Genomic DNA, 22,741 nt, shown 5'->3' with positions numbered 1-22,741 from the left:
CACCACTTATGTGCCTCCACATGCCTCCTTTTGGTAGTCATGGGTATTACATTTCAAAGCAGTCCCAGCATCTTTGCAGTGACATTTATTCTTTTTTGCCAGACTATTGACTAAGTCTGGTCCACTTTGCAGCTTTTTCTGACAAAGGCCTGTTAAACAGGATGATACTGACATGTGAAAAGAAGATGTTTTAAAGAATGTTTGTAACCAAACAGTTTTGTTGCCCATTGACTTCTATTAGATGGACAAAAAACAACAAAAACAACAACAATAAAATCTGATGAAATTAATGAAATCTGAGAGATTTCTGCCCCTCCACTGAACGTCCAGGTAACTAAAACTTAGAGGATCGATAAACGTCATAAAGACATCCTAAAACTAATCCATACTAATCTAGCAGTTAAATCCAAGTCTTGTAAAGAGATATGATCACTTTATATGTTGAACAGCTTTTATTTACATCTAAACAATGATTGACACACATACATAGAGAAACATCACACATGGTGTAAACAGAAGCTCAAAGATGCATGATGTGTGAGATTCAATGAGGTTCTAACGTGTGATGCCCACATGAGTCTCTGTTTACCATAAGTGGTGCGCTATATGTATGTTTATATGTAAATAAAAGCCTAAATAAATCTGTTCATTATATAAAGCGATTGTATCTCTTCACAAGACTTGGATTAAAACGCATGATTCATATGGATTAATTTACAATTGACTTCTAAGATTTGGTTACCTGGACTTTCAATGGAAGGACAGAAACCACTGAGGTTTATTAAATAAAATCTTGATTTGTTTTTTAAAGATTAAAGTCTAAGGTTTAGAATGACAGGAGGGTGATTAAATGATGTCAGAATTAAATTTTTTGAGTGAATTATCCGTTTAATGTTAACCCTGTTTTGCCCACATCTTCTAATCTTCCTCTCATTCTTCTCTGTTGACTGTCTCTTCCTGTAGCTGGGGTTGCAGGAATGCTGGCTGCACAAGGTTAATGGCGGCATGGTGTTGCTGAGTTTCTTCTTTTTCCGCATCGCACTCTTCCCCTACATGTACTGGGCCTACGGCTCCCACTACGGCATCCCCCTCTACAGTGTTCCCTTCCATCTGCCGCTCTCCACCAACCTGGGCAACCTCTGCATCCTGTCGCCGCAGGTCTACTGGTTCGTCCTTCTCTGCCGTAAAGGCTTCCGACTCTACAAGCGTCAGCGGGATGCTCAGAACCAGGTCTCTCCGCTGTCCTCGCCCGAGCCTCTCTCAGATATCTCCAAGGCTGATTAGTGAAGGTCTTTATCTAAAACAATCAACCAACGTCACAGCTCAAGGCTACGGCACTGCATCTACTACTGTTACAGTACAACCAAGACTTCATGTTAGACATACCCTTATTGCTTCTCTTCATTTTACTCTACTCTGCTTTACTCCATTCCACGCACACACTCACATTTACATGTTTGACCGTTACAATGCCCACTCCACTGGATTAACTGCAGTGACCTCCAGGGAACATCTTTTAGGTCAGTTATCGAGGGCCAAGACCCTCTCTTCCTTCTCTGATTGGAGTATCTGTTACAGTTTGGACTGATGTCTTTAAATGTAATCGGAATTATGTGTTACTTTTTTGTTTTTGTCCCATATATGAAATTCTGCCCCTGTGTGCTTAGAGTACAAAAATACACTGGTTTAAAGGAGGGAAACTATTATGTGAGTGGCACAGCCATCAGTATAATAAATTCATCAGATTAGACCCACAGTATTTCAGGTCACATCCGAACAACTTTTCACATCACTTCCCACTCGGCGCAAAGCTCCGATCACATGGTAAGCATTTCCATGGCTGCAGTGCTGCTGTTCTTGTTTACAGCTCATTAGAGTTCTGTGAATGTGTTTGCACACACACACTGCCCTGCTGTGACTGTTTACACTCCTCTAACACACACCGCCCCTCACATGCTCTGGAGGCTGCTAATGAATTCTGCTTCGCTTCTGTGGGCCTTTTGAAAATCCCAAGTCCTCCCATCCACATGGGGGCAGTAGAGAGTTGGTCTTTGTTTAAATCAGGGATGGGCAACTTCGGTCCTGGAGGGCCACTGTCCTGCAGAGTTTATCTCCAACCCTGATAAAAAAAAACCTCACCTGCCTGCAGCTTTTTTGTAATCTGTAAGACATTGATTAACTTGCTTGGGGGTGTTTGATTAGGGCTGGAGATAAACTTAGCAGGACAGTTGCCCTCCAGGAATAAAGTTGCCCATCCCTGGTATAAATGGGATACACAGGACTCAAGTCTATAGGGGGATGGGGTCTTTGCAGGGTACAAAGAGTGAGCACATAACGCTTGGCATATCTTTTAGGCCACATTATGCCCAAAGGCATCTCCAGGCAGTAGTCAAAGCAATAATACAAGGGGCTTCAAAGCAAGGGATTGTGGATGATTGGATAGCTCATGTGAACACATGGGCAAGGATAGAAAAGTTGCAAGCCACCTACTCTGAAAACTGATCTTTGTATATCCAAAGGGCACAATACTTGGTTCTTACGGTCTTGCGAAGATGATGTTTATGATTTTCATGTGTGGGACAGTCATTGGTAATCTTTAAATTTCAAAATTTCAGTAGTTATTTATTTTATTTTTTTGTTATGCTCAGCTCTTTGGAGGAATATTTTTTTTGGGGGGCTATAAATCACTTTTTATGATTGCAATGTCTATTAAATAATTTCTAGAAAATTATATCCAGTAATCATGGAAAAAGTCAGAAATTTGCTGGTCAAAAGATGTGGGAACTCGTAATAGTGTCGTGTTTGTGAGTGTGAAGTGTGAAATGCTCTTGACTTGGGGCATGAATTTTCTATGAATCTTTCTATTAACTGAGCCTACAGTTTGAGTTGTAGATAAACAATTGTATTTATTTCTATATTTTTGAATAGTGCAGTATAAATGGGTGATTTTCTGTTGCTTAGGATCATTTTTAGGGATAATCTGTGGCACATGAGAGCTTGTGTAAGTGAAGCAAGAAACTCAGAAGCCTTTGTTTCAGGGCTTTTAACATAACCTGCAGCATCTTTCATAATACATTTAGTGAATGCTGGGTGGCGTATGAATGCAACTAACAGTTCTAGATTCCATTAAGCATTTTCAGAAGTGCAGAACTGTCAGATTAAAATGTTGCTCAGTACGTACCCGTACACTCTTGTTTAGTGTGTTTCTAAGACAAACTGGACCTAAAGGTTGCCTTTAGCAAGTGTGTTTGTGTGTGAGAGACAGAAAGAAGACTTATATAACAGTGTGTTTAAGCTCCCAGCTCATTCTTTAGGAGGTGGAACGGGGTCTTTGCTGGACTGAAAGAGAGAGAATGCATGTTTTGCTCTCCATTTCTAAAGCTTTAGTACTTTTCAAAACTAACTATGCAGTCTTTCAAGCTGCTGCTTCTTGTCTATGGCAACACTATGCTTTCTTTAGTTTTGCTTAGGTAGGATGCATCTGGCAGTTGAGTTGGCCATATTAATCATAATGCATGTTATGTTTCTGATATTTTTATTTTCAGTAGTATATCATGTCAATGCTTTTCTCAGTTGGAGTGTAGTCTGTTACAGTACTTTTTTTTTTTTTTCACCCTTTCATTTTCAGAATAGACTGTGTTTTATAAGACATACCAATAATGTAATATATACGCTATATGGCCGAAAGCATGTGGACACCCAACGAGCATTTAAAATCAAATCAATGGGCATTAATTAGGAGTTTGTCATTCCTTTGCTGCTATAACATCTTACATTCTTCCCAAACCGTCGAACAAAGTTGGATGCACACAATTATGTTAAATGTCATTGTATGGTGTAGATTTGTTTTAACTTGAATCAGGGGGTCTATTGTTAATTATAAAAGGGATGTCCACAAACTTTTGGCTGTGTAGTGTAAGCCTAGAATATGTGAACAGGTTTAGATCCAGAGTTTTGAAATGCATGGAACATTACCATAAAACACTAAATGTACTGTCCAACAGGCTTATTTATGCCACACTTAACCTTTAAATCATAGTGCAGTGTATGATGCTGATAATCTTTTCTTAATTTTATTTTATTTTTTTTTAATAATAATAATACAATTCTAGTGTCTTCAAGGCCTCCTCTCTCAGCTCAGGGTTTGATAAAGACGTTATCATTTATCAATTATTATTTAGAGATGAAAGATGAGACTGTGATTAAAAAGGATTTACATAAGACACATTTATAATTGAAAATATATTTTCCAACACTTTTTGGGTTTGGTAGACCAAAGATTCTTAGGCACTTTTTATAGACAAGTGACATGTAGCTTAACTGTCTGAGACTCCACATCATTTCCTTTCCCTTGCTCAACATCCACAGAGGGTCAGATCTCTACAGGACTGGCTGATAGCTCAGGCAAAAAGACTGGAATTTCTCTTACTGGAATATTTGGCTAAGTTTATGTTGTTTTACTGTAAATTACAAACTGGGTGAATCTGATGAAAACATGTCCAGATCATATTTCACCCCCAAAAGCAGTAAATAATCAATAAATAAAATTAAAATGAACATTTAAGCCCTTTTTCTTTCTAAAGTCCACATAAAGATAGTATGAGAAATTATCATGTTTAATTGCCATAAAAGAAAGAAAAAAAAGGCTTAATGGTCATGAAATGGACAAACATTTTCTGAAATCTATGATCCGGACATGCTTCAAACAGGTTTTGTGAGAAGGACAGAAGTTGAGAAATAAGAGGTGTAGATGTTCAGGAATGTTATCAGCTGCTCTGCATTTTTAATACATATCAAAACTAGACTGGACTCTTGCTGGTTTGATGGGTGCTTTATTTGGAGCTTTATAGTTTCCTGTAAATGGATGTCACAGAGGAATGGATGAAGGCAGATATATGCATAAAAGTCTGAGGATAGAAAATTGAGCTATATTAAATATAATATCTATAAAAGGTTTGTTTTACCCCCAAATTATGCGTTGTCTGGAATATCGTAAAATACAGTGCCTTGTATTAAAGTTGTGTGTGATATTGACACAAGCTCAGTGCACAGCAGCCCTGGGCAGGTGGTGTTTTAGGTTGTGACTGTCTCTTCTCACACTTTTGTTTTATGTTCATTAGTACATTACACAAAAATAAGAAAAATCTCAGCATCATCAGGCACAGTGTACTGTACACTTTAACCCTTTATGCTAGTAGGTTTGATTTGATGTTTTTTGAATAAATTGTTACAGCTAACTTTGTCCTTAAAACATGCTAAGTCTTAAAATTGTTTTAAGTGAGGTTCTGTTTGCTTGCCGTGTTGTCTTTATATTTGCACTCTTAGAGTTGATTTAAAGAAAATCTAAACTCTAAAGGTCTATAATGTTACCCAGTTTTCTGAACTGCATCCATTCCTCATGAAACAGACATGATTGGACAATGTATTGGCACAATCTTAGGCCGGTTTAAATCCATGTTACACATCTACTCGGTTTTGATTTTTGCATGGGTTGCATCTCCAAACTCAATTCAGCATTATTAACTCTTGTTTAGAGGCCAGTGGGAAAGGAAACTTTTCAGAGAACTGGGAAGTAGCCAGAAAGCATGTTTGCATTATCTGTTTCCTGTTGAGGAAAACTCATTTCCTTGCTATGTCAGCTTGACCTCAAAGCATGATTTCATTGTGGTTTCCTAATGCACAACCTTTAGCACTCCCTGCCTCTTATTTTTGATCACATTTTGATTTTCACACATATATATTATATCAGATGTCATATAAATATATAGTTTTGTTTGTTTGTAGGATGACATTTTAAGAACTCTCCTTTTAGAAAGGGGATACAGAGTGAAACTAATATAAACACTTGATTGAGCTTATTTTCTTGAAACTTGTAAATCCAAACACCACTTTGGAGAAAATAAATCTGATTTGGTGAATTCTTTTAAACTGAGCTGCCTTTGTTTACTAAGAAGCTGTGTGTTAACATTTCACTGATACACAACATAACACAGGCAACAAGTGAAAAAAATATGAAGACGTTATGACCTATTACACTTCGAACTTCAATAAATTCTTGATGACACTTTTTATTTTTAAGGTGTAACACTATACATTTTATCTTGCTTCGTTCAGAGGATCAACCAGCACAAAGCATGACATTTTCAATACAATTATGTACAAATAATATCCTAGAAGGTTTTCAGATCATCAGATGGCCTGCGACAGAAAGGTCAAGACATCCCTTAGATTGTACAAAACTTCTGCTCGAGTTTGTTGTCCTATTGGTCCACTCAGGCAACCTAATCTCTTCTGGAGGGATGGAACACCTCTTGATTGGTGGCAGAGAGGAAGATTGCACAATATCCCCCCCATGATAATGTCTTCCAATATACTGTGAGGAATACACAACAGTACATGCCATGGTAACAGTCCTGAAGCTGATGTTCATCTGAGATAGTATTCAATGGCAGCAGAGAAAGCAGCAAAACCTCCACAGCCCAGAACTCCAGCTTTAAGACCAGCTAGTGAAGAGAGGAACAGCTTATTTATATAGTCCACATAAATTACCACACATCTAAATCCTTTCTATCCTTTAAACCCAAGTACAAAATTACCTCTGAACCCAATAGCACCTCCTGTAACACATCCACTGTATACTGCATTTTTCCAGTCAGATTTCCCACGATGCTAGAAGAGAGAAATAAATGCATTCTTTACACAGAAGATCAGTACTGAAAACATCCTACAAGGAATGGATGAGTAGAAAGACCGATCAAATACAGAACCACTTGGTGGCGCCATTAATCCGTATTAAACTTAGCAATATTTAGAGACAGAAGCAAATGTGAGTACATTTTATTATAGTATTTCATACAGTCAACATCAGTATATAAAATATGATGGCTAGTACATTAAAGTGGATAGATAATGTAAACACTGTAAAAAATGATCATTAGCTATGTAAATCACTGTCTCATTTCGAAGGTGCGTCCTCCGGAGGTTGCATTTGTCGGCTACATCCATTACGTCATTGTGGCTGCTTCATTTCAGTAAATTGACCACTATATTCCAATGTCAAAGAAATTACAACAATTTACACTTAGGAATAACAGTCAATTTTATAATGGTTACTGTTCTGAAATAAGACATCTTTTATTATGTATATGCGGCCGACAAATGCGACCTCCAGAGGACGCAGCCTTCGAAATGAAACCGTGATTGAAAGTGGAAGTTTGAATGTGCAATGATTTCGTGGGAAGTGAAACACTAAATAACTGGTTGTTTTTAGACAGTGAATTTGACAGCTTTATTTTGCATGCATAAAAAAAATTATAATCATGTAAAACATACGTTTTACATTTACAAATATAATACAAAGGTGTGCTATTTCACATGCAACAAAATGTTTCATACAGCAGTAATCTATTCGAAAATTCTTCCTAGGACTTAAAAGTTGTCACCACGTGAAAATATGTGTTTATTTAGTCTCAACCTCAGACGTCATGCTCACTGATGGTTGGCTGACCATCTGATGCATAAGGCATACAAAATGGTAAACACTTCGGAAGTTTTGAAATTGTCATCTGATTGGTTGGATTTTACATGATTTCCAGATGACGTTTGTGTTGTGTTCTTTAACGGACCGTCTGGAAACTAAGCTGTTGTTACACCAAACCACCTCATGGAAGAAAGCTGTAACAATGAGAATTAGGCTAATCAGGATCAACTCAACACTGGACTTTTAAAAATGTTAAGTTCACGGCATAGACTTTTTAAAAGATGTCCAAGAGTTTTGCTTGAGGCACTAGTCGAAATGAAAAATAGATATTTTAAACTGTTGGCTGACTGGATATTGGAAGAATATTATTTTACAAGCAGGGCCGACCCTTTGCCAGGGATTCCCCAGTGATCCAATTTTATTAGTTGTGTGCCCTCTCACACTGATTATGAAAGATCAGGTAACCGAGAAGGGGATATCAGCAGTATATGTGGGGTAAACATGAAAGAACAGACGCTGACATCGCAGCTGGCCGATTCAGTCATGTGTTCGGTTCTCCCAAACAGCTTGTTGGCATTAAAAAGTGGAAGGATATGCTCCAAACAGATGTTTGCACAACATTCTTGAATGAATGATCTATGGCTGCACGGCAGTCTGTTATTGTAGGGAAATCGACTACATTTTCACACCCCTAAACATGACGCTAAACATAAACTGTGATTGGCTGCTTTTACATGTCAGTCAGACAGCCTCTTGGGCGGTTCTTAGCCAATAAAAGCTTGCAATGAGAGTCCAAACCTTCTACTGTCAGTCTGAAGGTCTGGCTACGTGAGACTAGAGTATATTTGATTAGAGAAAACGGAGATGACATAATGGAATGTAGTTGGACAGACAAAATAAGACAATGGTACTTACTGATTCTATGAGACACTCCGTGCATGAAAACATTGCACCCACAATGGCAAAGTTTTTAGCATATGACATTCCTCTCTGCCCCATGTCTCTCAGCACCTCCCTTGCTGTGGGGGTCCTTAAGGGGTCTTTGGGATCAAGACCAACATTAGAGTCAATTCCAGCTGTGAAGACACCAAAAGCTCCTCCCAACACAAACCCTAAAAGAGAGAGAAATGTTGAATTAGAGCTGTTGATTTTGATTCTGATATGAATATATATAATTCTATTGAGATCACAAAACCCCTAACATTTTAATTACCATCCACATATGAATTATTAACATATTGAGAAACTCCATAAATATTGCAATATAGTATATGGCTTTGCATTACTCAAGTATTTTAGTATAAATAAAGCCACGGTATGGTCAATGCTTGAGCCTACTGTGTTCATTGATAAATTGTTGAACTGTCAAACATGACAACACATTTATTTAGTCGGGTAACTATGCAACCAGTGTAAAACGTGTTAAATGTCTATCAATGAAATACCTCCGACACATGCTATGAGTGATTTAAACGCGCAGCTCTCCATTCCCCTCTCAATCATCTTCTCCTCCTCTGTTTTCCGAGGACTCGGTAAAGCACCCATAACGGTCGGGTTCAAGTCTTTAATCTGTCTTTTGTCACCAATAAGGTGATCCAAAAGAAGACTATACTGTAGTGAAACATTTTCCGCAGATGAAACAGTTGCCGATTGACCTGTAGCAACTGAGAGTGATGCATCCGTGCTCTCTGTGGGCGCAGCCATGTTAAAAGAAAGCATGTTTCAGTCACGTTAGTAGAACGTTAAACAAGAGCACATTCGTCAATATTCATTCGAAAAAAAACTACCAAATAACATAAATCACACAGTTTGGTTATTTTTAAAGTCCCGTAAATACTCAAAATAATATGTGTGTTCCCCACGCAACATTTACATAGTAATTTCTAATAATAATAATAATAATTATTATTGGTTCTGCAGATTCGACAGAAAGGGAGGTGACCTTTGCATTGACAGTGACTGTCTTTTTTTACAGTCTATGGACTGTCCTGAGACGTTCAGAATGTTTTATATATCGATAATACAAGCTTTTTGTATCTTCTGAATCCTAAAATTATTTACTTTTCTTAAAGCTACGTCTTCATTGTTTACTAAAGATACTTTGAACAATATTATTATTTCCCTATATCTTGAATAAACAAAGAAGCTTGAAATTAAATATGAAATATGAAATATGAAATATGAAATTATATATATATATATATATATATATATATATATATATATATATATATATATATATATATATATATATATATATATATTTGTGTTGTTCCTTATGGTCCATAATTTATATAAATATATAATTATTTCCTGAACGGCTTGCCATAATTTCATATTTCATATTTATTTGATTTCAAGCTTCTATATATATATATATATATACGCCAACTACAATACCCAGCGTGCCCCACGTTCACTGCACCAAATGTCGCGCGCTCCACCTGGCGGAGAAGTTGGTTTTGGCGCTCGAGCATCTTCAGTTCAGTCAGATGGTAGCAGCGGGCAGCGGCGCTCTTCGGCGTAAGGGAACAGGTGAGTAGGTGAATATTTATCAGTTTTTTTTTGTCTTGGAGATTATATTGTCATTGCAGTGATTCCGTTTAATTTATTTTATCACTTCAATATAAAATTTATTGTCGTCATTGGGGAAAACACTGTACTTACCCGCACTTTTATTAACGGATGTTGTTTTCGTATTGCGCGCGAGAGTGAATGAGCTGCTGTTTTAAACGGTGACCGCTGTCTGGCTGATGGGCTTTCTCATCGGCTCTTTAGTATGATAAGGATAGCGATTCAAAGCTCACATTATATTGCGTTTATTTTATATTATTTCCGCTTGATGTCTTCTCTGGATAGCGACACAGTCAGTGGTGAGATACTGCAGTACGTTAGTTCTATCATGAGAGCTGTGGGAACTAACGTTAGAGACATATGACTCCAGTCACTACGGAGATGCATTGATGGGATTTGACATGTCATATTTAAATTATTTGAAAGCGTCTTTTGACGATTCTGCATGTTTATGAAGTGAACTGAATAGTGAAGTTGTTAGTGTTTGTGTTGTCAGTGTTAAGATTGTTCTGATGTAGATAGGGTCAAGGATCTATCTATCTAACGATTATGTCTCTCATAGTGGACATGCACCTACGATGACAATTTCAGACCCCTCCATGATTTCCAAGTGGGTTATCTATCTATCTATCTATCTATCTATCTATCTATCTATCTATCTATCTATCTATCTATCTATCTGCCTATCTATCTATATGTCTGTTTGTATATCTTTGTGTGTGTCAGTGTCTGTAACGTTAATTTTCTGGATTTCGAAAAATTGTCTCGCGAATTGTTAACTCAAACTTTAGACTTTTTGTGGTAAACTTGTGAAAGTGACATGCAGTTTGTCGATGTTGTCCTATGTGAGTAAGTTAAGTTAATGTCATAAACAAATATATCCGCCCCTTTCAAATGGTCGGAAATGGGAACAGATCATTTAGGTTTAGAGTTGATAGGATTTACAGTAGCCTAGTTTGTTGTGTTTTGAAGTACATCTAGTCTTCTCACCATTTGTTCTTGGTTAGAGTATATTGTGCAGCTGTGGCAAACTTTCTTGTTTTTATGTGGGCGTCTGTGAGAAGTTGCTGTTTGAATTTTAATAGTTCCCCAAAGGCTTATTAAGTGCTCAAACACGTTATGATATGACCACAAAGCTGGTTTTTACGTGTACTTATTCTCATAAACAGAGCAGTTAAGAACAGTAAGGAGACTGAAAGTCATCAAGGAATTGTAAAGCACCTGGTTCATCATGGTGTCACGTGTGCATCTTGGCGTAACGTAATACTGTTGGTTATTTTACTTTCTAGCCATACTGATTAGTTTTGTGTTGTTCCTTATGGTTGGAAGTTATAGTTCAAACCCAAACTTATAAGCAAAAAAATATTTTATACATTTGGAGCGCAGCTTTTATATCAGAACTTATAATGCAAAATGTAGCCGTAACAATATAAAAGTCCATAATTTTCAAGAGACCTTGTGAATCAGCTTTCATAACTGCAGCTGTGCATACAACCTTAGAATTAAACTGAACTACAAATGCCCTCTCCAGAGGAAATGTTTACACTTCTATTGCATCTTCAAGCCAATCAGGTCAATCAGTCCTGGGGATAGTCAGTCCTCCAGTGTTTCCCAACGGAAAACAAGTCATTTTTCATTCGAAAGCTTTCATACTTCTCCTTTCACCAACCAAAATAAAGCTAAAAACAGCCTAAGTAAAACTTCCCTAAATCACCCAGTGTATAGCTATTTGTAGGTAATTACAGCCTAAAGTTTTTTTCCGGGTAAACCATCGAAGGAAATAGCAAGTGTGTCTCTGGCATAGACAGCTAAGCTCTCTAGAACACACTGCCCTAGATAGAGCACTCTGCATCTCCACAAGTACTGCAGCAGTCTAATCAGAATAAAACCCCTGCTGTCTCAAATTATGTTGAAATGTCTTTTGCTTTTTATAATGTATACTAGAGTGTTTTTGTGAGATGCAGCATTTTGTGAGAAATACCAGCAGTTAAGACATATTTAAACCTTTAATCCGTGTGTAATTGAGGTGTTTTGAATAGTCATATAGACCTTGACTAGTACTTAAAGTATATCAAAAACAACTAGAAAAATGCATTTCCGGAGGAACTGCAAAGTGTGCTTGCTCGGGTGCAGTGCACTAACGTTAGCAGGTAGTGGATAGATGCGAGATGCGAGAAAAAATGCGAGAATGCGAGAAAAAAGATGTAAAACTGTCTTTTATTTTTGAATTTAATTCCTCAATCAGCACTGGACCGGCATTTTCTGTCTTCCGCTGAGCCCTGGCCGTAGACAGATCATATGTTTTACCCTGTCAATGCAGTGGTCTGCGTTGCGCTGATCTTATTCACACTATCGAGTGTAGGTGCAGCATTCTAACATTGAGTCATAATGAGCTGTTTGTGAAGAAATGATCCGCTTCCAAATTATGTCATTTTAATCACGAAATTGAAACATTAAAAAACAATTTGCTCTTTATGGTGTGCGAGTGATAGAGCGCGGCAGCAACGAACCATCAGCTTGCAGCGTAACAACATTGAATGCTCGGCCGAACAGCTGATCATAGCTGTACAGGGCGCCTTATTATTTTCCATCTCCATACATATATCTAGTAGTAAAGCTAATGCAAGGGCTTGAAATCTATTAATCTTTTGCTGATACTTCCTTAGCTGTGTCTGAAACCGCTCACTCGTTCACTAATCCCGTATAGTGAATGGCAGTTGAGTGCACTACATCAGCAAAGAATTCGGACGCTGACATAATTATCACGCGCCAGAGAGCTCAGACAATTTGTCATAAACATTACCTACCCATCTTTAATATTTCCTTTTTTTGGCTGTATGAATTGCATGTAACAATTGTATGTATGTATTTTTCACATTTATTGCGTTATTTGATAAAAAAAAAAAAGATAATAAAAACACTTGCTTGTCATATTTATTTACTTTTTACATTTATATGTGAAAATAAAAGAGAACAAAACACTACACAACATTTGTTTATTCAAATATAGATATAGCCTAACGGTATAAATAAATGACCAGGCGTCTGGTCTTATAAATGATTGTTTTCTAACTCGCGTGCACCGTTGCCATGGTGACATTTTTGTTTATTTTTCATTCGCGCTCTATCGCCTTATTGTGTTGGATTGTGGGAAATAGTGTCTCAGCAAGTGTACTACATCCTATGTACACTTGAATTCAGAGAGGATTGTGGGTAAAAGTAGTGAAGAATGTAGGGAATGATGTCGTTCACTCAGAATTCGGACACCACTACAAAATGGCCGACACCCTAAATAGTGCACTATATAGTGGATAGGGAGCGATTTCAGACACAGCTCTTGTCATCATGGAGAGCGCAGTTCACGGTTGCATAGCAACGACAGACGCCACAGGAGAACAAGCGTTTGTGGAAAGGAGACAGCGGCGCCCTCGCGCTTTCCACTTGTTTTTACACATCTAATGTGCGTTCCATTTGACAGGGTCCATACGCAATGTTCACTGCTCCCCTACTCCCTGAGCACGGTATATCAGTTGAAGTGGACTTCACTGACAATACCCGCTCATTTGAAACGCCCTGCAAATGTCATCAAAGAAAGTCAACGACGGAGTCGCGCAGATTATGATATAACATAAATATATATAGGACTACATTCATATTTTATTTTTTATTATTATATTATATATTTACAATTATATTGCACTATTTTACAACTACCTAAAATAAAATCACTTTACTTCACAAACTAGCTAAGCTGGCTGCAATCACTAAGGTAAATTATAATCATCAAAAATAGTATATGTAATATTCACAACAATAACCGTTAAAAATACTGTCATTTGTATAACAATGGCGAAATGTATGAATACTTACACACATACGTAAACTCCTCCATCGTTAGTTATGACCGTTCTGACTGGGGATGACGTGGTGCGCGAAATGACAGTTGGGTGATCATGGCTCTCCACTTCCTGTGAAGTGATGTATCAATGTTCCCTTATTCCCTAGGCCGTGCGCAGTGCCCTTCGAACTGAACATGTTCGCTCCCTTCGGATTAGAATCTAACTTAAGATGGCGGAAAACCCTGTGAAGTCCACTTCGCAGTCCACTTATGGTCAAATGGAACGCACCTGTTGATTGTTTGAGCATGTGACTGCGCGTTTCTCCTTGTTTTCTATTGTTATGCGCAGCATATTTCCCGTGCGCACAAACACAGCCACAGACAATGAATTGTTTGTTCGGTTAGAGAAGAAGAGCATGATGTATTTTGTATAAAGTTTTTTTTGTTGTTGTTGTTGTTATTAACTGCTTTGAGAACTGGAAATGCACAATTCATGCATACAAATCTGTATATATTAATAAATACAGATGATTAAATTAGACCAATGCAAAAAACGAAATTCATGCCTGCATTTATTAAGACAAACCTAGTAAAAACGAATGCAGTATATACACTGACTTGGCAGCTCTGTGAAATGTAATACAACAGTGCCACCTACTGTCTAAATGCATTAACATTAAAAGTGTGAGGTGAACTCTTGCATAGACATAGGTAAATGGGTTTGTCTATTAGCCTGAAATAAAACATTTTTTTAAAAAATTCAGATCTTGTGCTTCCTCACATTGGAGTCCCGAGTTCATGTATAAAGTTTGGTTTCGATACGTGACAGAGTTCCTGAGATATGGACGACTTCCTGTTTGGCGACTACGCCGCCGATTTCGTTTGGCTGTGACGGGCAAACGCTTCCGAAAATCAAAAATCCTTCTAGTAACTTTTGTGAGGCTTGGTCCAAGGATCATGTACGTCCAGTTTCGTGAAGTTCGGACCAAATTTGTGACCTGTGAAACTTAAGTTTAGCTTTCTGTTCAATCCAATATTGCGGACAAACGACATGGACTCGTGATGTCATCTTCGCGAGCAACTTACAGCGGAACTGACCGTACGTTTTAAAGTTGGAACGGTGTCTCTGTCTCAAAGGGCCTAGGCGCAGGAGCTGGCCAAATAGCTGGGGGGGGTTGCCAAATGATGTAAAATTTTGTAATTTTTTTTATTTTTTTATCTTGTACATCCTCACATTGGAGTCTCGAGTTAATGTACAAAGTTTGGTTTCGATACATGACAGCGTTCCTGAAATATGAACTACTTCCTGTTTTGGCGACTACGCCGCTGATTTCGTTTGGCTGTGACGGGCAAACGCTTCCGAAAATCAAAAATCCTTCTAGTAACTTTTGTGAGGCTTGGTCCAAGGATCATGTACGTCTAGTTTCGTGAAGTTCGGACCTAGGGCTGGGCGATATGGCTGAAAACTGTATCACGATATAAGTGTTTCATATCGGTCGATATCGATAATTATTGAATTTTTTTATAACATATTTAAAATAAGGACCAGTCCAGGAGACAAATATATTACATTTAAAGATTTTTTATTTTAAACTTAACCTACCTCTGATTGTAATCTCATCAGTTATAAAGGCAGAAATGTCAACACGACCATGGAAAACTCAAAAGTCTAAAATCACAATGAACACTTAACAATTATCTCTTAACATTAAGGTGCAAAATTAAAGAATACATAAGAAATGCTTTATAAAGGGGTGGGCGATATGGCAAAAATATAATATTACGATTTCTTTCTATAAATTCTATAAATCTATTTCTTTCTATTTTCTATAAATTATACATTGATACTTATTAAAGCTATTAATAAAGTTATCAGTCAAGAGCAGTGAGTGATTTTCTCTTTACATTTTGTTGTTTTATTATCATTAAAGGGATAGTTCTCCTAAAAATTCAAATTTTCATAATTTACTCTCTTACGTTGTTTTAAACTCGAATAAGTTTCTTTCTTCTGTTGAAAATAAGAGTTATTTGGAAGAATGACCAACAGTTGATGTTACCCCATTACCCCAGTGACTTCCATAGTATATTTTTCTCCTATGGAAGTCAATGGGGACCAGCTACTGTTTGGATACCCACATTCTTCAAAATATTAATATTAGAAAATATTTGAAGGCAATTAATACAGGTTTGGAACAACATTAGAGTGCGTAAATAATGAGATAATTTTTATTTTTGGGTGAACTATCCCTTTAAGGACAAGCGGCAGCGTGTTTACTATTACTACTGTCTCTTTAAGAGCTGCGCGCGACGCATCTATTATACACGCATTTGACAAGCAGATTTTCTCTCAATTTTCTCAAGTTTGCTTTCACTTTAGACATATCCGACTAGTTTATGTAAACCTTGTGTGTATATAACAGTATTAGCAAAATAAGACTCGAAAGATAACTTAGTATTCAGGCGCTGGTAGACCGGCTTTTAGTGCATGTGAGCTTCACATGTATGCGCTGAGAAACGCACACGCTTGAACAGCGCATAACAGAGAAACTGACGACGGTCTTGCATAATCTGCAGATGACATTGGTCTGACTACGGTCAGACTTTAAGTCAGGCGAGCTGACTTTTCCTGTTTTATCTAGTTACTAGAGAGTGAGTGCCTTTGTTCATGCAATCAAACTTGCTTTGCTGGTTTCTTCCGACGAAAAAAAAAAAATTATCGAACGTTTTATCGAACGCATTTTTTATTGATATTGATTACGTGTCTATCGCGATACATATCGTTATCGTTTTATCGCCCAGCCCTATTCGGACCAAATTTGTGACCTGTGAAACTTTAGTTTCGCTTTCTGTTCAATCCACTATGGCGGACAAACGACATGGACTCGTGATGTCATCTTCGCGAGCAACTTACAGCGGTACTGACCGAACGTTTTAAAGTTGGAACGGTGTCTCTGTCTCAAAGGCCCTAGGCGCAGGAGCTGGCCAAAATTTTTCTCCCGGGAATAATAATAATAATAATAATAATAATAATAAGAAAACTTAAGAAGAACAATAAGTGTGCTGCTTTCAGCAAGCACACTTAATAAGAAGAAGAAAACTTAAGAAGAACAGTAAGTGTGCTGCTTTCAGCAAGCACACTTAATTAAGTACAACTTTGATAATTTAGGAAAGCATTGACATTATACAGCCCAGTTTTCTGGCCACATCATCCTTGTTGCTTAAACACTTAAGGCCCTTGCACACTGAGTCCGAAATTTTCGCACATTAAAAAATAAATACGACCTCATGTTATGTCAATCACACTTGTACACTGCCTCCGAAACTTTCGTCCGTCAAAAAACAAATCGAATCGGGTTCGATTTTCTGCGTTTTTCGTATCCGTAACAAGGGTTTTAATGGTGTTTTGACAGTTTAGAGCCACAGAATGACGGCTACGAAAAAACGCATGCGAAAATTTCGGATTCAGTGTGCAAGGACCTTTACAGATGAAAGGAAGTCACTATAAATAGTCTTTGGCCTCTGGAAATAAGGATGCTCTGATCGAACGATGACAGATTGGTATTGGCCGATGATTCTATGACTTGATCGCTAGTCACTAAATTTGGTGATATCTCACAAACCGATCGCAATTGGATGGCGTAAAACCATAAAATTCACGGCCAACGCGCATGTAAACAGTATACAGATGAGGCTTTTGCGTAGGCCTGTCACGATTATGAAATTTGGCTGACGATTAATTGTCTAAAAAATAATTGCGGTTATGCCGATTAATTGTCAGTTTTAGGGCTTTGACGATTAATTGTCTGTGTTAGGGCTTTGGCGATTATGCTGATTAATTGTCTGTTTTAGGGCTTTGTGCTTCATTCATTAAATAATTGTGATGAATTTAATCCTTTGTAAGTTATCATTTTGCAGTGTAAGATTACAGTTAACACCTTTAAATATTAAATAAATATATTCAATAGCTATGACAATTTGTTTATTAAACTTAGTGAGTGTATAAATCAGCAGCAAAAAGTAATTTTTGAAAACATCTGCACAGTAATTTAATAAAATCTAAACATGTTAATAAAAACAAATGTGCACAAACCATGATAATATGATACGCTTCAAAACAGAGCGGAACAAAGCGCGTATGCGCATCGCGGGTGCAGAATGATGTGCTTAATGCAACATGGAGTCACAGTGCGCAGCGCTGCACAAGTGCGCATTAAAAAGTTCACGGCACAAAGCGAAGAAATGTCGAGGGCACAAATCCTAGTGTATATCAGTCCAACAGTTTATTGATCATTTGTTTCTTCACAGTTTTAAACTCCAGTTATTGTGCGTCTGATGCCAATTCATAGTCTGTGTAGGCACACGGTAGCGAGCGAGTCATTTAGAAACAGCAAAAAACTCCAGAAAAATAAAGTCATTTTATGCAAATCCACAGCCCTTTATCTACAGATCAAGCATTATAACGTCAATGTCACATTGGAGAAAGTTTTACCGTGTATCCTGTCGTAACCGGACGACGCGCGTTGTTTGAATGCTGAACGGAATGATTGACAGCTGCAGAGTTTGAATGCTGAACGGAATGATTGACGGCTGCAGACGAGTTTGTGAACTTTAATTTAACAATGTAAATATACTACTGTCCCTCACATTAAGCTATGGAATGGCTTCAGATGACTTTGAATATATTGCTAGAAAACGTAATTAGTGCTTGTCTATTTATTTTGGTTCATGACTCCCCCTTGTGCCGTAGGTCTATAAAAGAGCGCAATAATCGCGGTTGTCTGAAACAATCGCGGTTAGATCAAATAATCGCGATCAGACGGTTATTTAATTATCGCGACAGGCCTAGCTTTTGCGCCATGTTCTGCTTTGTAACTTTGCGAAACTTAAGTAAACCTTTGTAAATCGCACAAGTTTATTTAGAACAGGTTGTATCGATTCAAATGAGCCAACACACAACATAGCATTAAGTCATTTGAAAAGGTATTTACTTAGGTCTATTTTTGTTACCACATTACTCAATTAATTGTCAAAACTATTGACCAATTACTCGATTACCAAAAGGATCGTTAGTGACAGCCCTATATTAGGTAAATGATAAGTAAAATGCACCTGCATTGTTTTGCATTTTGCGCCTTTCAGTCAAATAAAATAATTTCCTGTTACTGAATACTTCCCTATTGTATAGCATATGAAAACAGTACGCCAAACGGAGTAGTAGCTATGTCCGAATTCAGAGTATTCTGAAAAAAAAGTAGGCGAAAAGCCCCCTGATGACCTACTACTTCCGGCAAGATTCTGAAGTGTGCATATGATGGACACTTTACTATCCCATGAGGCCACGGGAAAGGATTAATGAATGGAGGTAACTGACGCTGATAGGTCACACTGGGCTTGAGTTTCGGTGGGGGATTATGCATAATTTAAACCATTTCTGCAAGTTTAGTTTTTATAGTGCGAGAAATTCCCACACAAATATAGGCCTATTTGCGACGCGTCATCTCAGATCAAATGATAAAAAAATTAATTCACAGATGTGAAAAAAATTACCGGCTTTCTCTCTCTTTCGCTGAGCCTTGGCTGTATAGCCTATGTTTCACGCTGTCAATGCAGTGGTCTGCGTCGCGCTGATCTTATTCACACTATCGAGTGTATGTGCTGCACTCTAGTATTTTGAGTCTTAAGTCATAATGAGCTGTTTTTGAAGAAATGATCTACTTCCAAATTATGTCATTTTAATCACGAAATTGAAACATTAAAAACCATTTAGCTCTTTATGGTGTGTGAGTGATAGAGCGCGGCTGCCGACTCAACAGCAACGAAGCACGAGTTAATGGCTATCATCACCTTGTTTCATCTAAAGATAAACATGAATAAACAACGACGGTATGTAAAAATAAATTCCTGCTTACAGATATTCATCATCTCTCAGCTCACGTAACGACCCATAATTCAACCGCGAGGAGACGCCAACAGCTTGTATGCAATATATTTTTCCTTAACTATTATTTATTTGTCTATGTCAGAATAAACATAATTCACTAAAATTGTTTGTAATCTTTAGAGAGCTTTTTTCCCCTTAAAATAATTAATTCTATTCATATTCATATTTCCCACGCACACATACACGGCCACACACAATTAATTAAACTGTTCGGTTAACCTCGTTTAAATATGGACTGCTGGCTGAAGCGAAAGACAAGTTCGGATGATGCAGATCACGATCCAAAGAAAAAAGTGTCTGACAACGAAAGGCCGACAAGCTGCCAAACCGAAGATCCACAAAAAAATCTCTCAGAGGTGAAGCAGTCAAAGGGTAAATTTCAAACGAACTGGCTAAAAATGTACCCTTGGCTAGAAATAAACGATGGGATGATGAGCTGCTCAGTTTGTAAGATGTACAGCAGTTCACAATTTACCAGCCAATGCTACAAAACATCTAGCCTACATTAATTAGCCTAGACATGCCAATGGAACTGGCCATACAGCAGCTTTAAAAAGAAAGAAAGAAAAGCAGAAACATCCAAAAATGCTATGGCTAATGCTATCCAAACTGCCCTGCTGCAGGGAGAAGAGGAGTTGAAGGGGTTACTTAAAAATGCTTTCTTCCTTGCAGCAAATCAACTGGCCAATTCAAAATTGAATAATTTTGTAAAATTTATGAAGGAGATGGATTGTCCTTCTTTCAAACATCTAAAGACAGACTCAAGCTATGGAAGCTATCTTAATGACTTAATGACATTTACAACACAGTGCCGTAGTTAACTGACAAGCTGAGCCATATCGCATTAATTATCGCAGGCAATACGTCCTCGATAATTAATGCGATATGGCTCAGCTTGTCAGTTAACTACGGCACTGTGTTGTAAATGCCGCTCCATCTGAAAGCAGGTGATGGCGATTTACTACTAATCAAGGAACCGGCTTTACTGACGAGATGCGCATAACAATCTCATGCGATATATCGCCCAGCCCTAACCCCTGGGAAGCAGGGCTTATTTTGAATGGGTCACAGACACTTATTCATTTTAATTTAATTTAATTATAATTTAACAATGTTGTCGGTTAAAGGACAAGTTCAGTATTTTACACTTAAAGCCCTGTTTTCAGATCGTTTCTGATGAAATAGAACGTTTAAGATTAAAATTTGGACACATGCTGCTGGCCCGAGAATTTTCGGTTTCTTTCGCTTTCCCTTTTTTGGGAAAGAAACCGGAAATTCTCGGGCCAGCAGCATGTGTCCAAATTTTAATCTTAAACTTTATATTTCATCAGAAACGATCCGAAAACAGAGCTTTAAGTGTAAAATACCGAACTTGTCCTTTAACGATTAATGATCAGTTAACGAGCTTCGGTTGTTGGTTGGGATAAAAAAATGAAATAAACATAAACATCCCTAGTTGAGACCAATTGGACACTGTTTTACAGCTGGAGTGCACTTGGATTGGATTGATCACTCAGATCAAGCGATCTGAGTTTGCTTTGAGATGTCTTTGAGATAACTTTTGTATCTCAAAAGTTGTACCAAGCTAATTACATCACATTTGCTCACACAGCAGCTCAGCATCACACATCCCACCGCAACAGTACACTGTCACAGCTCAGGTCTAATCAATGAGACTATTAGAAGAGAACTGATTCAGTGCAGTTATTTTAGGGATGCTCAGCATGTCTCTGCAATGTAAATTATGAGCCTGAAAAGAGTGGTGACTGAAGTCTTTTAATGAGATTATTCATGAATGTGAATCTCACCTGAAAAAAAGGAAGTGTAACCTTAAGTCAGCCAAAAAAGTCAATTATACCATATAGGCGGTGGGCCGGACCTCGAAATTACGAATTTAATACTTACCTCACAGCTGTCTACGTTTTTTTTTGCTGAGGTCATGTAATAAAATCGTATAAGTACTATAGACATTGTTTCCAACTTTGTTGTATGCACATTTGACGCAAAATGTCCTTACAAACTCTTACTTTTTTAAACCGGCAAAGAAGCAGGAGTACTAATCATAACGTTAGAAAACCTCCCGTTTCCTTGACAACCAATGTAAATAATGAACACAGATTCTACAGCGGAGGCATATAATCTTTGTCAGTGACCAGAAAGCTGGGCCATATAGTGAAACTGACGCATAGCTTGTCTAACGGCAGATGAAGTAAAACCGTAAATCTCTGTAAAGTCCTAATCATAAATACAGTGCATGTTCACAATAACGGTTTAAATAAATAAAATAATACATGTTTTACCTCTGATATAAACATTTAGATTAAATATGCCATTCTCATTAATGGTGTTAAACACTTTAACTACATGAAATAAATACTGAGAAGTTACAACATTTTTATATTCAATAAATATAAATATTTGTTGTAGATGCAATGCTTTTGAACACTTCTCCTCTGGCATGCTGTGTTTTAATGTTTTAACTAATTGCTTATGATAATAGCAGATTGTCTGAGAAAATGGTTTCGTGCAAATAATGCACAACAAGGTCTATCTGTTGCCATTAAAAATAGAAATCAATTAAAAATACTATTTGGCCAGTGGAAAAGATTGAGAAAAAAATTTGATTTATTCATTCAAAAACAAGGCAAGGATAGGCTACTAAATTATTTGTATTAATAAAATGAGAGCATATGAATAAAGCGGAGCGGTGTGACGCTTAAATATAAGTTAAAAAACTTAAACATACGTTTAATTTATAAAAGTTTAACCCCTTACTAGTCAGCCCCAATTTTGGCAAGTGATGCATACATGACATACCCAAAATAAAAAGGTAGCTGCTCAGAAGTCATTCTGAATAGACACAACCAATATATATTTAAAAATCCAACCCTTGAGAGTTTACAATTCA

The 22,741-nt window shown here is 37.4% G+C and overlaps 3 protein-coding genes across 6 annotated transcripts in view; 2 read left to right on the top strand and 1 right to left on the bottom strand.

The window, feature by feature from the left end:
* Window positions 1-5,918, top strand: part of tlcd3a (TLC domain containing 3A) — a 38,708-nt gene extending 32,790 nt beyond the window's left edge. The window contains exon 5 of the mRNA XM_079870574.1: window positions 964-5,918. Within this exon, the coding sequence (XP_079726700.1) occupies window positions 964-1,284 (321 nt within the window). The 3' untranslated portion in view covers window positions 1,285-5,918. The remainder of the gene's footprint in view (window positions 1-963) is intronic.
* timm22 (translocase of inner mitochondrial membrane 22 homolog (yeast)) lies at window positions 4,892-9,205 on the bottom strand. The gene is made up of 4 exons (XM_079870577.1): window positions 8,926-9,205; window positions 8,396-8,592; window positions 6,597-6,669; window positions 4,892-6,503 (listed from the first exon to the last, which is right to left on the bottom strand). Exons 1-4 carry the CDS (start codon window positions 9,197-9,199, stop codon window positions 6,427-6,429), a joined length of 621 nt encoding a protein of 206 aa, XP_079726703.1. The 5' UTR covers window positions 9,200-9,205; the 3' UTR covers window positions 4,892-6,426.
* Window positions 9,206-9,943: 738 nt separating this feature from the next.
* Window positions 9,944-22,741, top strand: part of specc1 (sperm antigen with calponin homology and coiled-coil domains 1) — a 289,370-nt gene continuing 276,572 nt past the window's right edge. For 2 of the 4 annotated variants that reach the window (XM_079870552.1, XM_079870556.1), the window contains exon 1: window positions 9,944-10,015. The gene's annotated coding sequence lies outside the window, so the exon portion shown is untranslated. Of the gene's footprint in view, window positions 10,024-10,197; window positions 10,354-22,741 lie in introns of those variants that run through there. The other 2 variants (XM_079870553.1, XM_079870554.1) reach the window with 2 other exon arrangements.

The sequence above is a fragment of the Squalius cephalus genome (genome assembly GCF_949319135.1).
Source record: "Squalius cephalus genome assembly, chromosome: 5".
NCBI lineage: Eukaryota > Metazoa > Chordata > Actinopteri > Cypriniformes > Leuciscidae > Squalius > Squalius cephalus.
This window is presented reverse-complemented; position numbering and strand designations above follow the sequence as displayed.

Coding starts and splice junctions, on each gene's coding strand:
- timm22 (XM_079870577.1), bottom strand. CDS start 9,199: ATGCTTTCTTTTAACATGGCTGCGCCCACAGAGAGCACGGATGCATCA. Junction 6,670..8,395: donor CGGAGTGTCTCATAGAATCA/GTAAGTACCATT, acceptor TCTCTCTTCTAG/CATCGTGGGAAATCTGACTG. Junction 6,504..6,596: donor AGGTGCTATTGGGTTCAGAG/GTAATTTTGTAC, acceptor TCTCTTCACTAG/CTGGTCTTAAAGCTGGAGTT.